We start from the raw sequence: 20548 nt of genomic DNA, 5'->3' as shown, positions 1-20548 counted from the left end.
ATGCCCACAAGAGAATCTGACTTTCAGATTTTAGAGTTCAAAAATAATCAGATATAGAATGTGAATTGGTTTCGTTCCTTTGCAGTTCCCCACTAGAAAATGTGAATGGTGAAAATGGAAGATTTAGCATTACTGTGAGTATTTGCAAACTCAATCATGCTGCTTAGAACAATGAAGCCTGTGTAAGTAAAGATGCAATCCTACACACACTTGAAAGTTGGTCCCACTGAGCTCATGAAATGCAAGTAGCTACCTTCTGGAGCCAAACATGCATTTTGTAACAGACGCATAGTTCTTATATGCTGTTTCCACAATAGGATCAGGGTATATTGCCTTTTGTCATAAATGCTAGGGTGACTACAGAGCATTCATGGGTGGGTGGAATGACTCAAGTTCAACAGTCCATTAAAGTGTTGCATGTGCACATGTTGTTTGAAGGTTGATTCCCCACCTAGTATCTTGCAAGAGCTCCTGTAGAGATAATAGATGCTGTAAAGCAAAGCTTTTTCCAATGCATATGCTCTATTGCCCTTCTAAACTAAAGGCACATGGGACATTTCTTTCAGACTTTCATTTGACTGATACTGCGAAGGCTAAGGTGGTCTTTTTTGCCAAAGACAAACATTTGGCATGGAGTCCATTTTCTAGTGATCCCTCACCTCCCACCCCTTAATATATTTTGCTTGTACATAGAACAGCCCACAACTAACACTGTGTTCTGAGGAAATTTTTGTTCTAGTTCCATTTTTTTTCCAAAGAATGAATACTTGAAAAGGAGTATCATTCTCTGTCCTTTAATCAACTGTTTTACCTTTTCTTCTTTGCCTTTATCCTTCATTATAAATACATATACAATCATCTGTTCTACAAGTTCTTACAGCTGGGGAACCTTTGTTTTAATTTCAGAGCAATCCAAAGTATTCTTTTGGAAGCCGCCCAGAGTGGCCGGGGAGGCCCAGCCAGATGGGCGGGGTATAAATAATAAATTATTATTATTATTATTATTATTATTATTATTATTATTATTAGGTAGAGCAGAGTGGCAGATACACTGCTGCTTCTCAAGCTCTGCTAGTTCACACCTGCCAGAGTAGAAGGTGAGGCATTTCTCTCTCACTACACCAGCTCAGGCTTATGTGCTCCTTCCTCCTATTCCCCTTCCATCTCACCATCTCAAGCTCTAGCTTCTTCCTTCACTTCCTGGTTTGGCCAAGCCATAGTTTACTATGATGCCCAGTTCTGATAAACTAGAGATTGCTTCTAAACCAGAACTGGAACCAATGATCTGAAGTGATTTTCAGATTCTGTCTTAGAGACAACCTGTTGGTTGCTTGATTTGTGGGACTAAGTTACAGAATCAGAACATGTGAGGAGAAACGGGAATATGCATGCCCTTGATGGCCAAGCCATGGTTTAGCAATTATGCATGAATGTCTCTCCATTTTAAATTGTGTGTGTGCTCCTATCCTAATTTAGGTTCTCTAGTTCTCTAGTTTATCTGTTCCACTAGCTTACATTGTGCCAAAGGCCCCAATGATGTTCATAGCATTTCCTTTCTTCGAAATGGGTGAAAGGAATACACTGAGCTCTGTATAATTAAACAAGATCTTTTATTGGGTGAAGTGTTTATAGAGGTCTCCTTTTGTCATATTTTATAGGGAAATATGTCTGTTTGGAAAGAGCAAAGTCCAATTCTCTAACCGAAATCCAGGGTTCAAAGTTTAGTTCTTATATCAGTGTATAGATCCTTCCCTGTCAATTAGAAATGTTTTATGTGAGCTGTAAAATGTTGGGCTGCCTGGTGAATCATTATTTAATGAAACAGTGAGGAGGGGCACTTCCTTCTATTTCCTCGTTCCATTTACTGTTTGGCAGCTGCTCCAACGCCTGCATAAAATGGCTGCAAGCAAAGGACAGTTTCAACCGTCAGTAAAATCCCTGGCAAGAAATATTTTAAAAGCAGCATGATGATTCATAGGATCTCACATCAGGGCAGAGGCAGCAGCCATAGTACAAAAATCCATGGTTCCATGTCTACAACAAGGTTTCCTGTTCTCTTGCAGCAGATTAGAAAGCAGATATATTTGTTTCCTTTAGAATATGCAGGAAGCGTGAGCCATCCTTATCATTTGTTCAGTAGGGGACTGACCATTACTAAACCACTGAGCCTCTTGGTCTTGCTGAACAGAAGGTCGGCGGTTCAAATCCCCGCAACAGGGTGAGCTCCTGTTGCTCTGTCCCAGCTCATGCCTAATCTAGCAGTTTGAAAGCACACTAGGTACCACTGTGGCAGGAAGGTAAATGGCTTTTCCGTGTGCTCTGGTTTCCGTCCAGCAGTGTCCTGTTGAGCCAGAAGCGGTTTAGTCATTCTGGCCACATGACCCAGAAAGCTGTCTGCAGACAAACGTCGGCTGAAAGCAAGATGAGCGCGTCAATCCCATAGTCGCCTTTGACTGGACTTCACTGTCCAGGAGTCCTTTACCCTTTACCCTTTATACTCCCAGGGCAAGCTATACCAGCAGAGATAGCTGCCTCAGGCGGCAGTGCTGGGTGGACAGGTGTTGGAGGACAGAGCTGTGTGTGCCAAATGGCTTGTGTTGTGTGGTCTAAGGTAGCTTGCTGCTCCCTACTGCCAATGAGAATACTGTTACAGGATAGCTATTAAAGCAAGATACCACTGCCAGTCTGATTGGCTTCTGGACATGGATTTGGGAAGGTGCAAAATGTCTTGGGCCACTCCTGCCTACGGCTTGTCTGATTTGCAGAGGGAGAAGCCAATCCAGATCCCCTGCCTGGGGAAAAGTGTACCCCGAATCAGACACACAAAAGTCATGGGGACTTCAAGGAGATGAATATGTAGTTTGTGGGCATAATGTAGTGTGGGTCACTGATACTGGACTGTGCTGCGTATGTCTGATGACAACAAACCAGTTAATTTGGTGCTGAAAAACCAATTAGGTTAAATCCAATCATGCCATATATCAAGACAGAGGTGTGAGGAAGTGTTGTTGGGTGCGTGTTCCACAATATAATTATGAAATATATCTGCTTTTTTAAATGTAAGTGGACATTTGGTTCTCACAGACAAACAGGTATTGTGCTATTGACAAGTGGGATCTGCAACAAATTTTTGCAGAGTGGAGTATTGCTGTTTAACCAGCCACACCCTTCTCAAAAATACTCCATTCCAATCCCACTCGCTTCCCCAGCAATATGTCAGCATTCCATGGCCACTGAGTCTGCTTCAGTCTTCATGGGGCTATTTTGGGGGTTTTCTTCCAAAGGATTTTTGTACTTCTGCCAACCTCAGGGTTCCCATAAGCTTGGTGATATATTATTCCTCTCTGGCTACATAAGGATACACATTCCCCTCTGAACTTTAGAAATAGAGGGAATAATTTAACTTAATTTGATATATATTTTAAATATTGTATTTCTTTCCATAGATATCCAGCTCAAGGATGACAACATACAGCTCAATTGTAAGGGAGCGCCTGGGCAAAGGGTTTAGTTGAGTGTCAACATGCTAAAGTATTGCTTCTAATACCTCTACCCCAAAGGCACACAGATTTCTACTTGTCCTAACAGACTGCAATCCTATGCAAAGTTAATTGGAAGTCCCATTAAATAGGATGGGGTAAACATCTGAGTAGACATGTGTAGGTTTGCTTCCTGTGGTGTGTCAAAAGCTAATTAAGCCAGGACTAACTTGAGGGAGTAGTCTGGGGCGGGGGGGGGGGGTGATGGAATGAATGATCAGGATGACAAAAGATCAAGGGTAAATCTCATTTGCAAATGAGTGGGCTCCCTCCCTCAACTGAAAGTTAGTTTTAAAAGCCAGCGCCAGCGTTTTCGGAGTGGAGGTGTTAGGATTGCTGTTAGGAGTTAGGGTTGCACTGGAGATAGTAAGCAGCAGGATGGAGGGAGAGTCAGGGAGCAATGGCTGAGGTCTGCTTAAATTCAAGGCTGCTGTGACTGTGGAAGAAGCAAGAACATCTTGGAGCCTCAGTGCTGTCAGAACCTCCATCATCGGCTCAGGTTTGATATATGTGTAAACAGTGCTTTTTTCTTTTAAAAAAAATGTTTAGGGGGACTCTCATTTTCCTACTCATATTGAAATATTGACCCTCAATGAGGCCAAACTTAGGTTCACAAAATTTTTAGGGGTATGCATACCCCTGCGTCCCCTCAGAAAAAACCCACTGTGTGTAAATAAACCATATATCAGGAAGACACCACAGTCTCTGCTGTGCCTCATTGTCCGAAAGGAAACACAGACCCTGGGTGAATGCAGCTGAAACTCCTCGAATCTCACACTGCTATGCAGATTTGGGTGGCCTGTAACAATATGTTATTCTCAGAAGCATATGCATTTTTATTCACATTTTCCCCTAAAATACAAATCTTAAAACTTTTCTTCTTCTTCTTGGGGCCCTGCATGACAAATTCCAGAGAATGGCTGTCTTTTGGTTTGTGTATACTGTTTCAGGTAGTGAAAATTAGGGTGGTTTGTCTAAAAATGTAAAGTGAAACAAATTTCTCCCCCATCCCAAGGTGGGACTCAAGAAGCAGATCCCAATTTTTTCTCTCCAAAAATTTAAAACGAAAGGTTTACAAATGGGTGATGCATTGCTCTACTATGTTAGTCTTCATGCTGTTTGCTGCTTTCTCCTGTGCTGGTATTGTATAGTTAGGAACTGAACAGCTTCCAAACTTTCTTGAAGATTAATTTTAAAAATGAAAGTATTTTTTTTAAAAAAAATGTTTCCCAAAATTGTGCAGGTGTGGGAATGGCATCACTTATTGCTAGGAATGGGGAAGATATTTGACTCCTTAATTCTCACTTCCTAAAGCAATGCACAAACCAGACAGCAATTATCTTTCAAAACTCATGCTTCTCTAAATTTTGCGGTGCGATTCTCCAGTTGTACAAAAATGTGTCTGTTAGGGGAAAGAATGCATAAAATACACATACAGTGGTACCTTGGGTTACATACGCTTCAGGTTAAAGACGCTTCAGGTTACAGACTCCGCTAACCCAGAAATAGTACCTCGGGTTAAGAACTTTGCTTCAGGATGAGAACAGAAATCGTGCTCCGGCGGCAGGGCAGCAGCAGGAGGCCCCATTAGCTAAAGTGGTGCTTCAGCTTAAGACCAGTTTCAAGTTAAGAACGGACGTACGGAACGAATTAAGTACTTAACCCAAGATACCACTGTATTCATGAAAATTACAAAAAAACGCATTACATATGGAGAAATTGCTTGCGAAAATGTATATATTGCCCAAAGAAAGCATACAAAAACTTTACACCAGGAGAAAGTCACTCTATAATGCTGATAAATTTTCACAAGCAATTTCTCCACATTCATTAACTCAAACAAGGGACAATCCCTGTCTCCTATCTATCTGTTGCTGCTGTGGGAAAAGGACATTGATTTTCCTGCCATGATCCTCTGGATTAGCGCAAATTAGAAAATGTATAAATAAATAAATTAACAAACAAAGCACACAACGAAAGACTTTTCCCATCGTGATCTCTGAACTTGCCATGGCATATGGCCAGAATAAAGTGTTTCTTCCCAAATAGTTATTTAGAGAGTTCCTATGGTGTTTCTTGACTTACCAGATGAAGTATGAGGAGACACCCAAAGTGATGTGGATATATTTTAAGCATCTTGGTGAGAACTTCCATTCCAATTATTCCAATTCCTATAAAACATTCACAGAAAAGATATCGAGTAGCTTTTATGAGCAGGTTTAAATGTTCAGGCAAGCAAGTAACTCCATTCAACTGTACTACCAGTGGAAGGGGCTAATGGAGCGCTGGCCCACCAACCTCAGTTTCCCCTCAGCCAGCCCCACCTGCCTGTTTTGTTCCTTACAACCAATTCAGGGGCTGCCACTGCCTGTCAGCTTTCTCCTTAGTGTTGCCCCTGGTAGAACTCTGCAGGGAGGAGGACAGGAATAAAACCAGAATTAGCTGGTTCAGCCCCTCTGGCGACATCTACTGTTGGCCTCCCTGCCTGTCACAATGGGCAGCAGCCACCACTGCGAACCACCATGGGGCCTCTCCAGACAGAAAATCCCTTTCCCACGAGGATATGACTCCCCTTTGTTCATTAGGAGGTAGTAGATATCAGATTTTCTTTTTAGATAAAAGGAGAACTCAGACAAAGCAAATCACCAGTTAAGCAAGGGGAGTTGGCAGGAAGGTAGGACAAGCACAGATTATGGTGCATAGGGTCTCCTTTGCAATAAGTCCCTTCTTCTGCCCCACAGCAAGCAGACGGATTGGATCCAAAGGTTTCCCTCCTCAGTCAGAAGGAGGCTTCCTCCACCTGAGAAAGCTCTTTGCACTGGAGGAAAAGAACCTTTGGACCTAAAAACAATATCCTGTCTTAACTGCCCTATAATGTAAGGGAGTGAGGTTTCTCTTGGTTCTTTATAACCAAAGAAGGATAGAAAATAGACTCCAAGAGGGACGAATCAAGGCACAAACTAAGGAACTCTTTCCCCCAGAAACAGTGAGGGCTTTCAAAGAGCAGGGAACCGAGGGAACACCCAGCAGGGATGCTATTGAGAGTGCAATAATAGGGGCTCACTACTGTTATCATACAGTCCACCGTCTGCACCCTTCCTCTAGGGAGGATGCTTAGTGCAAGTTCCCCTTTTCTCCCTCTAGGTCCCTCCAGTTCTGCCTGCAGAAATATGAAACATAGATTGCGTCACCTGACATGGACAGGGACATAAGAGCATAAGAAAAGCCCTGGTGGATAAGGGCAAAGGCCCATTTCGTCCTGGTTCTCACAGTGTCCAGCCAAAGGAAGGCTGGAAGCAGGACCTGGGTGCAAGAGTGCTCTCCTCACTTGTGATTCCCAGCTAAAGTGGTACCTCGGGTTACATACGCTTCAGGTTACAGACTCCGCTAACCCAGAAATAGTACCTTGGGTTAAGAACTTTGCTTCAGGATGAGAACAGAAATCACGCGGCGGCGGCAGTGTGGCAGCAGCAGCAGGAGGCCCCATTAGCTAAAGTGGTGCTTCAGGTTAAGAACAGTTTCAGGTTAAGAACAGACCTCCGGAACGAATTAAGTACTTAACCTGAGGTACTATTTCTGGGTTAGCGGAGTCAGAGAAACACTGCCGCCAGCAGTGCAGGTAGAAGAACATACCCATTGTGGCTAATAGCCACTGATAGCCTCGTCTTCCACAAAGGAACTTTTGGATTTTGTAACAAACAAAAGAAACTCCTAACAGAGACTGGCTCGTAACAGCAAACAGCCCTCACAAGCAGCAGGGAAGCAAATTCTCACTGACAAGAACGATCAAAAGAATCTTGTACGGTATGAAAACCTCCCCAATAAATCTTGTTTAAAAGATCACCTCTTACCTGGTGCACAAAAACCTCGATCTGTTCTGAAGGGTATTTTCACACCTGCCCAAGATGGTGGTGCCTGCCTGTGTCTCTCAGAACCCTTGGCAGTTTCTAAGCCTCTCCGCAGGGTTTTGATCAAACATTAACTTCCTTCATTGACAAGTCCCGATCTTAAACGGAAAGGTGTGGCTTGAAATGGCAACCATGGTAAATAAAATGCAAAGGAGCAGTTTGGAGCAGAGCAAATCCCTCTTTCACACACTCAAACTCAAACACACCTCCAAGTCACGTATCCTTCACCCCCTGAACTTTCATGTGACTTTCTTAGTTTTTATTGATTGAATTGTAGAACTGGTTGAAAAACATACTGAGAATGAGGTTGCTTCAATACATGTAATATTTGAGCAACTATTATCAAGAATGTAAAGAAAAGATAACCCTTCACAGTCCACAGTTACAATCATATCATTATTTTGGTTATAATAGCTATCAGCCAAGCTCAAAAAAATCAGGAATTGGTGTACCATCATAACCTATCTATGATGCTAATCAGTTAATCAGTCACATCCAAACGATAACGATAACGATATCTTTATTGTCATTGTCCCATGCGGTACAATGAAATTGAAAAACTATATAAAACTACATAAAAACTAAATAAAACTACCACAAAACTACATAAAACTACTGCAAAACTACATAAAACATTTAAAAACCCTTAAAAACTCTGAAACCCCATTTTAAAATACACTATATTATAGAGACCCCTTATGCTGCATTTAAACCAGAATTGCATTTGCAAAGACGATGTTTCTAAGGCGGCTAGTCCTGGCCTTTATAACCCTATACCTTCTTCCAGAAGGCAGAAGCTGAAAGAGATCATTTCCGGGGTGCGTATTATCCTGTGCTATCTCTGCCGCTTTCTTATGGGACCTGGCAGCATAGATTTGATCTAAGGTGGGAAGAGTGCACCCAATTATTCTCTTTGCAGTCTTTACAACCCTGGATAGCATAGTTTTTTCCCTGGCCGTGCAGCTCCCAAACCACACGCACAGACCATAAGTTAGTACGCTCTCCACAGTGCAATGGTAAAATGCCATCAACAGGTCCTTTGAGAGATTGTTTTTCCGGAGGATTTTCAGAAAATATAACCTCTGCTGTGCTCTCTTCACCAGGTCTTTGCTGTTCTCTCCCCAGGTTAGGTCCATAAACCATACAGTTAAAGAACTATTATATGAAATGTTGTTCTAGGGTTTCTCCTGACTCCTTAGAGGTGATGGGGTGGGGGCACACAGGGGGAGGAGAAAGGGGTAAAAGCCCTGTTGTGCTGACTCCTGCTAGCATATCTATTTTGTTGAATCCGGTCCAATAGGTCTACTCTTGAGTAAAACTTAGCTGAGTACCATCCTATTCATTCAAAGCACTATTATACTCCTTTTAATAGTCATGGTTCCCTCCCCAAAGTATCCTGGGAACTTAATTTGTTGAGGGCAATGAAGCTTCAGTTCTCAGAATTCCCTGGGAAGAGGGATTGATTGACAAAAGACTCTAGGAATTGTAGCTCCGTGAAGACAAAAGGGGTCTCCTAACAACTATCAGTGCCCTCAACAAATTGCACTTCTCAGGATTTTGGACCACCAGCCAAAGTTGATGGAAGGCACTCTGTACAATGAAGGGTACCTGAGCCTCAAGCAACTTCCAAGCTATGTACCCGCTCCTTCAGAGGGAGTATAACCCCATCATGAGCAGACAACCTCTCATCCATCTGTTCTAGGGAACTACCCACTAACAGTACCTCAGTTTTATCTGGATTTAGCTTCAGTTGGTTGGCTGTCATCCAGTCCATTACCCAGGAAAGACAACAGTCCAGCACACCCACTGCCTCACCTGCAGATGTAAAGGAGAAGTAGGGCTTGACAGCGTACTCCAGACCTCTGTATAACCCCACTTAGTGGTTTCTTGTAGATGTTAAACAGCATAGAGGATAAAATCAAACTCTGAGGAACCTCAAGGAAGGCTCCACAGAGCCGAAAAAGACTCCCCAAGCATCAGCTTCTGGAAACATCCATCCAAGTAGGACTGGAACCACCAAAAGCGGTGCCATCCACCCCTAACCTAGACAGTCACTCCATAAGTATACCATGGTTGATGGCATCAAATGAGAGGTTGAGAAGAATTAACAGGGACACATTTCTTTTGTCTCTCTCCTGACAGAGGTCATCATACAGGGTGACCAAAGCAATTTCTGTGCCCAAACCGGTGTAAACGCTGATTGAAATGGAACTAGAAAATTAGTTTCCTTGAGGAACACCTGGATCTGGTTTGCAATCACCCGCTCAAGAACCTTGCCCAAGAAGGAGAGATTAGCAGCTGGTCGGAAGTTACAAGCAGGAAGGGATCACCCCCTCTCACAAGGAAGCATTAATCACCTCCCTGGCCCAGCCAACTGTCCCCTCCCTCCTAGTTTTTATTAGCCAAGTTGGGCAAGGGTCCAGAGCACACGTTGCCACCTTAACTGATCAAAGCACCTTGTCTGCATCATTGTCCCTTACTAACTGAAACTCATCCAACACAACAGGACTAAATAGTGCTCTGGACACCCCTTGAGACTTATCTGCTACTACAGTGGAGTCAAGATCCTAGTGGATATAAGCAGCTTTGTCCTCGAAATGCTTTGCAAACAAGTCATAGCAAGCTACCGTCGGTTCTACCAAATCCTTCAGGCCAGATTGAAAGAAGAGGCCCTGCACTACCCAGGAAAGTTCTCCAATGGTTGCAATGGTGACAACAAAGTACAGTGGTACCTCAGGTTACATACACTTCAGGTTACAGACTCTGCTAACCCTGAAACAGTGCTTCAGGTTAAGAACTTTGCTTCAGGATAAGAACAGAAATCGCGCTGCGGCAGCAGCAGGAGGCCCCATTAGCTAAAGTGGTACCTCAGGTTAAGAAGAGTTTCAGGTTAAGAACGGACCTCCAGAACGAATTAAGTACTTAACCCGAGGTACCACTGTATGCCTTCTTTGCTGCCTTCACTGCCACTAGGTAGGCTCAGTCATGAGCCCTCGCCAGTGTTTGATTGCATTCGACCGAATCTTTTCTCCACTCGCATTCCAGCTGTCTCCCAGCTTGTTTCATTGCCCTAGGCTCCTTTCCCCTCTTACCCTCTTAGATGTTCTGCTTTCTGTTCCACTGTTCAGACACACGACAGTCTGAGCCTTGGAAAGCTTTGTGTGCTTTTTAAGGCTCTGGTCGGCAGCTTGCGTGCTGAACTGAGCTCACACATAGAACTGAAAGAGGATGTGGGAAGGACCAATGCTCTTCCTCTGGCCTTTTACATGCATTTCAGGGCTCAGGTCAGCAGCTCAGGTTCCAATCATTGTATAAGAATGAATGCAGCCTGCAATTTTTTCTTTGGCTGGAATACAGCCCTTTACACATTGCTGAGAAGCCCATAAGAAATATGTCCTCTAGCATCATTCCCTTAGCACAGATACATTCCCTTTGGATCAGTGGAGGTGACAGTTTTGGTGTGCAAATGGAGCTCTCCCACTTGAATACCCTATTCATTTCATTCATTCATTCATTTCAATGGACAAAACAGAGCTGAGTTAAAATTAGGGCTGTACACAGCCCACCCAATCTGATTTGAGGCATGATCTGGTGCTTCAGAGCAAACCTGATCCCTCTCAGGATGATCTGGGACCAAACCAACCCAGATCTAGGCCCATAACTGAACTGGGGGCCTTGCACAGTATTTAATTGTGCTTTCACACAATTGGGCCAGTCACACTTCTTTGAAGTCTCTCAGCCCCACTCAGCTCACAGAGTGTTTGTTGTGGGGGAGGAAGGGAAAGGAGAATGTGAGCCGCTTTGAGACTCCTTAAAGGGAGTGAAAGGCGGGATATCAAATCCAAACTCCTCCTCTTCTTCTTCTTCTTCTTCTTCTTCTTCTTCTTCTTCTTCAAACCTTAATTAAACATGCCATGGAGGGAGACAGGAATGCACGCAGGCCCCCTTCCTCCCTGCATCTCCTCCCCACCCTCAGTTCTCATCACTTGAGTGTCTCCCTCCTTTGCCAGCCCTAGACTGCCACAGATGGACCCGAACTGAGCCCAGTTGATCTGGGGTTACCTCAGCCCACTCCAGCCAAACCTCGGGCTGAGCTGAATTGGCCCAATTTAGTTTTGGAGCTGGGATTCAGCTGGAACCAACAAACAGCCCTAGTACACTACACATGGCTTCATCTTCCCAAATCTGCTCCCTCTGTTAATGGTACAGCTTATATTTGCAAGGCTTTCATATGTGCAGCAGAATGGATCCAAACAACTGGGTCCTATCACGGCCATCAGACACCTTGTCTTTCCTACAGCAAAAAAATTAAGTTATTATTGTTCTGTGTTTAGTGTGTGGGAGGCTGGAATATCTTTTTGTTTCAGGCACCAGAATAACTTGACTGGCTTTCTGAGGTAATATATACCAGCAATGGGGAACCCCTGCCACACCCCTGCCACAGACACACCCCTTGCCAGTCTGGCTTGCACCCTCTTTGCCTGGTTGCTAGAATATATCTTTGCTTCTCGCTTCCTAGATGGAGGTAGAGAAGTGTTTGTTTGTGTGTGGAAACTAAGCTACTGCACAAAGGGGAAAAAATCACATTTACCGCTCTGTCTACTTTTGCCTCTGGCCCCACATACCGCTGCCATCTGGCCCCCAGAAAGGAATATGGGACCAACCCAACCCCTGAAACAGCTCCCACCCCCGCTCTACAACTTGGTTTGCTGCTCCACTTCAGGCTGTAAAATGTCTTAGGCTGGCCTTGTATGAAGTTTCTCTCTCTCTCTCTCTCTCTCTCTCTCTCTCTCTCTGTGTGTGTGTGTGTGTGTGTCCCCACCGCCCAGGACGTACATGTGACTGAGGCAGGATGGGGGTAAGATCAAAGTGTCTCAAAAATATTTCAAAGTCCAGAAGCGACTGAAGTAGCTCTTAATGGAAGTAATTCAGCAGCAAAATGTCTCTCTCTGGCAGTTTCTTTGAGTGCAAATGATGAAAAGGAACCCAAGCCTTAAGATGTTTAATGCTTGAGTCAGTTTTTCCATATACTGTACAGCTTTCCTCCCTGCTTATAATTTCCTCCACCTACCCATTTCTTGAATATTGACGTCCCTTTCCCTCGTATTCTTGCCTCATCTGATATTCCATTATCCGTTAATTTCATTCATTAAGGCTCCTAGGATGACATCACAGCTGAGCCACCCTTTTACACAGAGCTTAAAAGATCTCCAAAACAGCAGCTTCTTTCTCCAAAATAAAAACCCAAAACAAAACAAAAAATTATTAATGTTCTTTCAGAACTATCTTGTAAAACTTCCTCAGTCCCCCACCCTTGTAAAAAAACAAATCAAACAAAATTTTATGCTTCAATGTTTATAAAAAAGGGGGAATGTATGTACCACTTTTCAGTTTTTAAAACTTACAAAGACAGCTTACAAAATTTGTTGATAGGGCAGGATCCTGGTGCTGCAAGAGCAGACTTGCACTACTGCAATGGAGCTTTCACTTTTCTTCCTCCACCAGAGGTGGGTTTATTGGGAGAAATTTACACTAAAACGCCAGTGAATTTTCATGAAGGCTTTTTCTGTTTAAAATACATAATCGCAAATTGATGCAGAAATGTGATGAACTGAATTTAAGACTGGGGAAATGAGAAATTGACAGAGCTGAAATAGCATAATTTTATTGCTCATGTTGACTCTAACTTGCCCTTTTTTCTAAACTAAAAAGTCCCCAACGCTGCAATGTTTCTTCCTAAGGGAGTCACCCCCCACCCCTTGATTATTTTGGTTGCCCTTTTCCAACTGTACAATATCCTTTCTGAGGTAAGGTGACCAGAAATATAAATGTGATCACACACTGGGTTTGTTTCCAATAGTATTTGGATGCTTCGTATTCTGTAATATGTGCTTATAACTCTATCTATACCCAAGGCAAATCCTAATCCTGTCTTTTATCCTCTGCTCCTCAGCACCCAAACCAGCCACCCTTCTGCTTCTCACCTGCCTCTTTCCTTCACACACACCTGTCCTAACTCCACATCCAGCCCATCATCGCACGACCCCAACATCCCATCCCTCTCTCCCTTTCCCCCTTGCACTCACACCTTAGCTTACAGCTAGCAAACATCTCTCTACAAAACATTTACTGCATATCGCTTTTACAAGTCAGTTACACCACAGTCTCCAACTCTTTGCCTAACCAGCACCACAGGGTTGTTGTAAGAATAATATGAAAGGTTTGAGTGCCAGGTATGTCACCTTGAGCTCCTTGAAGGAAATGGGTGGGGTTTCAATGTATTCATTAATTAATTGTGTTTGGGTGTAAAGTGTACTTTGGCTCTCGGTTTGAACTATTTTAACCCGTAAGAGAACAATTCAGCAGGGAGTGGGGAAACAAGTTGAATCTTGCAGAACTCCGTGCTTTTTTCCCTTTTATACCTTGCTTGTAAGAGTTCGTGTTTTGAAATTCTGGGGTTGGATGCCAGTTGGCCCATCCTAAGGTAAACGTGGGAGGTGGCAAACGAGGCACTGTATTACTGAAAACCACGGTTCATTCCAAAGTCATGTAGCAGCCAACCCACACACTGTATATAAAAGTCTATCCCAGTTGTTTAGATAGTGAATGAGTCAGCAAAGGACTAAGAGCCACCAATCATAGGGAGTGTTTGGAGTCTCATACTTCACTTTTCACTCAGTGGGTTACTGCCTCAGCCTGGACATCCTATTGTGAGTATAACTGTCCATTTGGCATTTTCTGCATGTATGCTAAGTGCAGGATGCTTGTGAGCACCCCCCCCCCCCAGTATCTGTGCTGGAAAGACAAATATGGCTCGGGCAGGCCAATAGCTCAGTGATAGCACCCATTATTTGTAAGCAAGAGGTTCCCCTTCTCTTCCAGGTAGGACCAGAAAATATCCCTGCATGGAACCTTGGAGAGCCACTGAACTAGTATGAGCCCAAAGGCAGTTTCCAGTGTTCTTGGAGACAACTGCTTTGCCATTCAGTGTAAACCAGTGTAAATTGATGCACGTTTGGGCAAAACAAAAAAAAAAGATTTTCACAAATATGTTAATGGTGACTGAACTGGTGGTGACTGACCAGGAATGAGACCTTGTGGTCATAGCTCAATGAAGATGTCGACCCATTGTGTGGTGGCTGTGAAAGTGGTAAATTCCATGCGAGGGATCATCAGTAAAGGAATCAAAAATGAAACTGCCAATATAATGAAATCACAGAATCACAGAGTTGGAAGGGGCCCTGAGGATCATCTAGTCCAACCCCCTGCAATGCAGGAATATGCAGCTGTCCCATACAGGGATCAAACCGGCAACTTTGACGTTATCAGCACTCTTACAAGCAAGTTATACTGCCATTATGCAAATAAAAGAAAAAGGCATGGGTTCTGCAAGATTACAAATCTATGGGACGGCCACATTTGGAATACTGTACAGTGTACAGTTCTGGTTGTCACATCTGAGAAAGGATATTCTCTTCTTGGTCCTGAAGCAGAGAAACGCACATGGCCTATCTTCCCTAAGGTATGAAGATAGCATGAGGAGAGGGCAAGTTCTTTATGAAAGCCATGATGCTGGCAGGGCAAACAAAGGTGTGTCTGTGTGTGTGTGTGTGTGTGTGTGTGTGTGTGTGTGTATTTATCCATATCCAGTTCTGTATGTTTGCTTATGACCTGATTTGCGCCATCAGGGCGAAACTAGACATTATTTTATTTTGTTTATTAAAGGTATAGCTGGCTCTTCCTCCTAAAGGTGTGCAGGGCAGAAAACACGCAAGCGAACAAACAGTTAAAAGATCTTCAAAGCAATTCCAATACAGCTGCAGGTTGGGAAAGATCTTTACTTTAAAAGGCTTGTAGGAAGAGGAAGGAATTCCGCAGGGGCCAAAAAAGAGTGGCTCCTGTCTAATCTTCAGTCGGAGGACATTCCAAGGAGTGGGTGCCACAACACTAAAGGCACAATTCCTTTACTGAATGGAATGAAACTCCTGATGCAATAGTATCTTCAAGAGGTCCTCACCTACAGAGCACAGCAATCAGTTTGGTATTTATGTGGGTGATGAGCACCTTAACCTGTGGTTTTATTTTATTACAGACATAGGTGTCAGGATGCTGTCAGCGACTCCCAGCTGGTTGCCCAGGAAAGAATAAAGTCAAGGAAAAGTTTATTGCAGTCCTTTTTTATTTCAAACTTTACAGAGAGAGGCTATATAACCCAGCCTCTTGGATAATGGTGTTGTCCCAAGTGCAGCTCCACCTCTCCCACTTCCTCATTCCTCATCATCATCATCACCTCCTCCTCTATGGGTGCCACTAAGTTCTCTCTGTCTTTGAGCTCTTTGCTCTCCTACTTTTAAGGATCACCGGGTTCTGGGAGATGGTGGGTCTGAAATGCTTTCTAGTGACAATGTGTCAGCCAGCTGCTGCTCCAGCTCTGCCTGCTCCTTCTCTCCCATTATATCCCAACTTTCCACCTCAACTGTCTCTGAGCTGTGACCTCCCGCAAACCCCTGTTGCGAATCTATACTGCCTTCCCCTTCCTCCTCCCTGGAAGGGTCAGGATGGGGAGGTGGTCTCCACCACTCATCCTCCTCTGCCCAGCCCTTGACAATAAGGGGCGGAGTTCGAGTGGGTGGGACTGCAGTGTATGGGGCAGAGAGTGTTTACTACATCCCAGTGGCGACTTTGACAACAAATGCTCCCTTCCTCACAACTATAAGGCTTGGGGGGGGGAAGCTCCCATTGGTGCTAATAGGAGCTTTCTCCCCCAAACCATACCCTCCAACACCTTGAAGCCAAAACCCAGGACACCATATTGCCAGATGCCATCTTCGCAAGAGCACAGTGGCCATTTAAGTTGCTGTGATCACAATTTTGCGCCATGGGTTCCCCTCCCCCCATAAAAAGCACTTTTGGGGGGCACACCACACTTTGGGCAGGGAGGGAAAATCCCACCATGAAATCACATGAGGTCACGGCAACCAAAATGTCTGCCGTTCTCTTGCAATAAACAACAAGGCGTCTCAGTTTTTCCGGGACACTTGCAGGGTATGCTAAAACCACTGAGTCTTTCCTGTAGGATGGCTTCCACAGACATTTCAGCTTTGCATTAAAGCGTGTGTGCCAATAAAAACGAAACAATGGTTTGTTTTCATTGGATTCAAAGGAATCCGTCTGGGAACGGAATGAGATTTTTGCTCACAGAATGGCAGCTCCTTTTGTTCACAGTGACAGCCTCGGGTCACACCTGTTGCACCGAAGTGTGGGTGCACAAATAAGGAGCTGCGTGTACTCATCACACATTTCCCCCGGGCAGGGACTCAAGAAGGCTTACACAAATTAAAACAGCGCAGATACCCCAATGACCCAGGTCAATTGGTTCAAGTGTGGGGCTGATAACACCAAGGTTACAGGTTCAATCCCCAAATGGGATAGCTGCATATTCCTACATTGCAGGGGGTTGGACTAGATTGCAGTCCATGGGACTCTCAAGAGTCTCTTCCAGCACCATAATTCAAAAGCATCAATTCTTCAGCGATCAGCCTTCTTTATGGTCCAGCTCTCACTTCCATACATCACTACTGGGAAAACCATAGCTTTAACTATACGGACCTTTGTTGGCAAGGTGATGTCTCTGCTTTTTAAGATGTAGTCTTTAAGATGCTCAGCTTAGTTTATACTAACTGGCTGTAGCTCTCCAGCGTGACATCCAGGTGACATCCCCAGCCTTACCTGCAGGTGCTGGAGGTTGAACCTGGGGGCCATCTACATGCAAAGCAGATGCTCTAATACTGAGCTGCAGCCCTTCCCAAAAATTAATATATTCTAACTATTCTTATTTCATGTTATTAGCCTAATGGACTGTAAGTCGCTTTGGGTTGCCTTGGGCAAGATATAGCATCTGACAAGTTTAATAGATAATAATCTCTTATCCAAACAGAGTTATTATGGCAGCTCTTCTTTTCACATGATCATGAGTTTCTATGCTCCTGTTTCCTGCCTTATACAGAGGCTGCATATATTTTAGTATCACTGCCGTCATCCAGTCAGGACTATGACTCACAGATTCCACAGCCACTGCCAGATCTCTATAGATGACATTGCAATTATCTTATTAGTTTCTGTCCCAGAAACTTGATGTTTATGTCTCTCGAAGCACGTTAAGCTGAGTCACTGGATCATCTGACCCAAACCCAGTTCTGCTCCTTTCCTTTTCAAATCCATTGGCTGCTTAATAGATCTCCGATCTACTTCTCCAATCCCTTTGTAGAAAACCCTTCAGGAGGGTTAACTTTATTTTCATGCTATCAGAACGATTCTTTAAGAAACGAGGCCCAACAGATACATGGCTGGGCTTTTGAACAAAACCTTAATGTTTAAGGAAAATTTTAATATTGAGAGGATTTCCTTTGTAAAGGGTTCTTTGGAAATGGACTGCGGCAACAGGTTTTAGAGAGAGACCAGCTGCAACAGGGATGGGGAAGCCTTTTTTCCAGCCTGAGGGGCACATTCTCTTCTGGGGAAGTTTATGGGGGCCACATGCAAGTGGTTGCTGGGCCAGAGGGCAGAGCAATGAATCTGCTTTTTTTTTTTTTTTTTTTTTGTACAGTAGGCTAAGTTGTACACGGCAAACATCTTCCCTCTTCCATCCAGGCAAGCCAGAAGCCTATCAGAGTTCAAAGACACATTCCATCCTGCCAGGGTTAGTGAGGAGTGTGGCCTGGTAAGAGTCCCACAGGCCATACAGAGAGGACTGGAAACTCTTTTGGCTCCTGGACCTGAAGTTCCCCATCCTGAACTACAACCTAGACTTCGTACAGCCATTGTTTTTAGCATTGAAACAGCATTGAAACAGCTTTAATTGCAATGGGGAGCCAGTGTGGTGTAGTGGTTAAGAGCAGTAGACTCGTAATCTGGTGAACCGGGTTCTATTCCCTGATCCTCCACATGCAGCTGCTGGGTGACCTTGGGCCAGTCACACTTCTTTGAAGTCTCTCAGCCTCACTTACCTAACAGAGTGTTTGTTGTGGGGGAGGAAGGGAAAGTAGATTGTTAGCCGCTTTGAGACTCCTTTGGGTAGTGATAAAGTGGGATATCAAATCCAAACTCTTCTTCTTCTTCCTCTTTTGCCCAAAAGGCAGCATATACATATTAAAATGAATAATAACCTTAAATAAATATATTATATTTTCTAAGAATCCTCCGGAAAAACAATCTCTCAAAGGACCTGTTGATGGCATTTTACCATTGTACTGCTGAGAGTGTATTAACTTATGGCTTGTGTCCGTGGTTTGTGAGCTGCACGGTCAGGGGAAAAACAATGCTGTCCAGGGTTGTAAAGACTGTGGAGAGAATAATTGGGTACACTCTTCCCACCTTGGATCAAATCTATGCTTCCAGGTGGCATAAGAAAGCTGCAGAGATAGCGCAGGACAATATGCGCACCCTGGAAATGATCTCTTTCAGCTTCTGCCTTCTGGAAGAAGGTACAGGGTTATAAGACTAGAACTAGCCACCTATCCAAATGCGATTTTAGTTTTAGTTTTAGTGTAAGGAGTCTCTATGGGAGTATATTGTATTTAAAAATGGGGTATCAGAGTTTTTAGGGGGCTAACCAGGTTGGGATAGCTGGGATAGCAGGCTTGTTGGTTTTTGAATGTCTTTTGTAGGTTTTTTTCAATTTCATTGTTCTGTATGGGACAATGACAATAAAGATTATTGTATCGTAAATAGAGCCACTCCTGCAAGCAGTTTTTCACCTCGCCAAGGGCATTTCCGGTCTCTAAAGTGTGTTATTAGAAAAGTGGCTCAGAGGGATGGCTGTAAGGAAAGTTCTGCAGCTCAGTGGTAGATCAACTGCTTTGTGTGCAGAAGGTTGCAGCTTGAATCACATGCATTTCCAGCTAGGGCTGAGACAGATTCGTATCTGAAATCCTGCTGCCAAACAGTACTGGCTAGATGGACCAATGTCTTCAGTATAGGACAGCTCTGTATATTCCCATACAAGAAGTAGTGGAAGGGCCTCTAAAACACTTCTTACCTGCAACCTGATCAATACTGGTCACCTCCTGCTCTACAGCAGTTTGGTGTGGCCTGTGTTGAAAATACGGGTCTTCCCACAACCATCACACATCGCTCCTTCATTAAGAGATCACCAGCACGGAAGTCAGTTATCACGAGCACTTTCTTAAAACTGCATTCCAAAGCAAAATATAAATGCTGCCTAGCAAAGCAAATCTCGATATCTCACAACCTCAATATTTACTCACTGATTAAGGTGCAAATTCAAGAGGCATGCTGTCATTTTCCTAAGGTTGATACGAGCACTGGTTTCTCTCAGTGACTTCCCTATTTTGTAATGCTGCAAAACTTTATTGCCTCTGGATCCTGATGTAGCTTTGCTACAGGGAGGTGGGGAGGAGAGTAAGCCCCAAAAGCAATAGGGAAAATAGACGTGGCAGTGGCTGCAACCATCCAGTCTAGCATGCCTCTTAGCTGTGGGAAGTGGGTGGTGCTATGGTCTAAACCACTGAGCCTCTTGGGCTTGCCAATCAGAAGGTCGGAGGTTTGAATCCCTGCAATGCTGCTGCGTCCCAGCTCCTGCCAACCTAGCCGTTCGAAAGTACTTCCCAGCGGGAAGGTAAACAGTGTTTCCCTTTGGTCTGGTACTCATCACGGTGTTCCATTGTGCCAGAAGCGGTTTAGTCATGCTGTCTGTCTGAGGACAAACGCCGGTTCCCTCGACCTGAAAGCGAGATGAGTGCCACAACCCCATAGTCGCCCTTAACTGGACTTGACCATCCAGGGGTCCTTTACCTTTACCTTGCCTCCTAGCTTTGCTAGTAGGGGGGGTTTAAGGGGAAACAAAAAGTAACACATAAGTAATGGAAGCCAATTTCAGTCCCCAATAAAATGCAATTTTATAATGCATTTCCTAATATGCTCATGTTATTTTCACTAATATATACGTTTTTGCATGCCCCTTTCCCCATTGTGCCCTTTTTAAATACATTTTTTTTCCATTGGGAAGCAGCAATGCAAAATCTGAAGTGTGACTTTTACAGAATAACTGTTTATCAATTCATGCATTGATTTGTGAATGAG

General features: G+C 44.0%; 1 protein-coding gene across 1 annotated transcript in view; it reads right to left on the bottom strand.

The window, feature by feature from the left end:
* CDH17 (cadherin 17) overlaps nt 1–7525 on the bottom strand; it is a 29276-nt gene extending 21751 nt beyond the window's left edge. Inside the window, exons 1-2 of the mRNA XM_081874145.1 lie at nt 7391–7525; nt 5625–5710 (exon numbers count right to left, since the gene is read on the bottom strand). Coding sequence (XP_081730271.1) covers nt 5625–5693 — 69 coding nt within the window. The 5' untranslated portion in view covers nt 5694–5710; nt 7391–7525. The remainder of the gene's footprint in view (nt 1–5624; nt 5711–7390) is intronic.
* Between the last annotated feature and the right edge of the window lie 13023 nt (nt 7526–20548).

The sequence above is a fragment of the Podarcis erhardii genome, assembly GCF_964252035.2.
Source record: "Podarcis erhardii genome assembly, chromosome: 8".
In the NCBI taxonomy this organism is placed as follows: Eukaryota; Metazoa; Chordata; class Lepidosauria; order Squamata; family Lacertidae; genus Podarcis; species Podarcis erhardii.
This window is presented reverse-complemented; position numbering and strand designations above follow the sequence as displayed.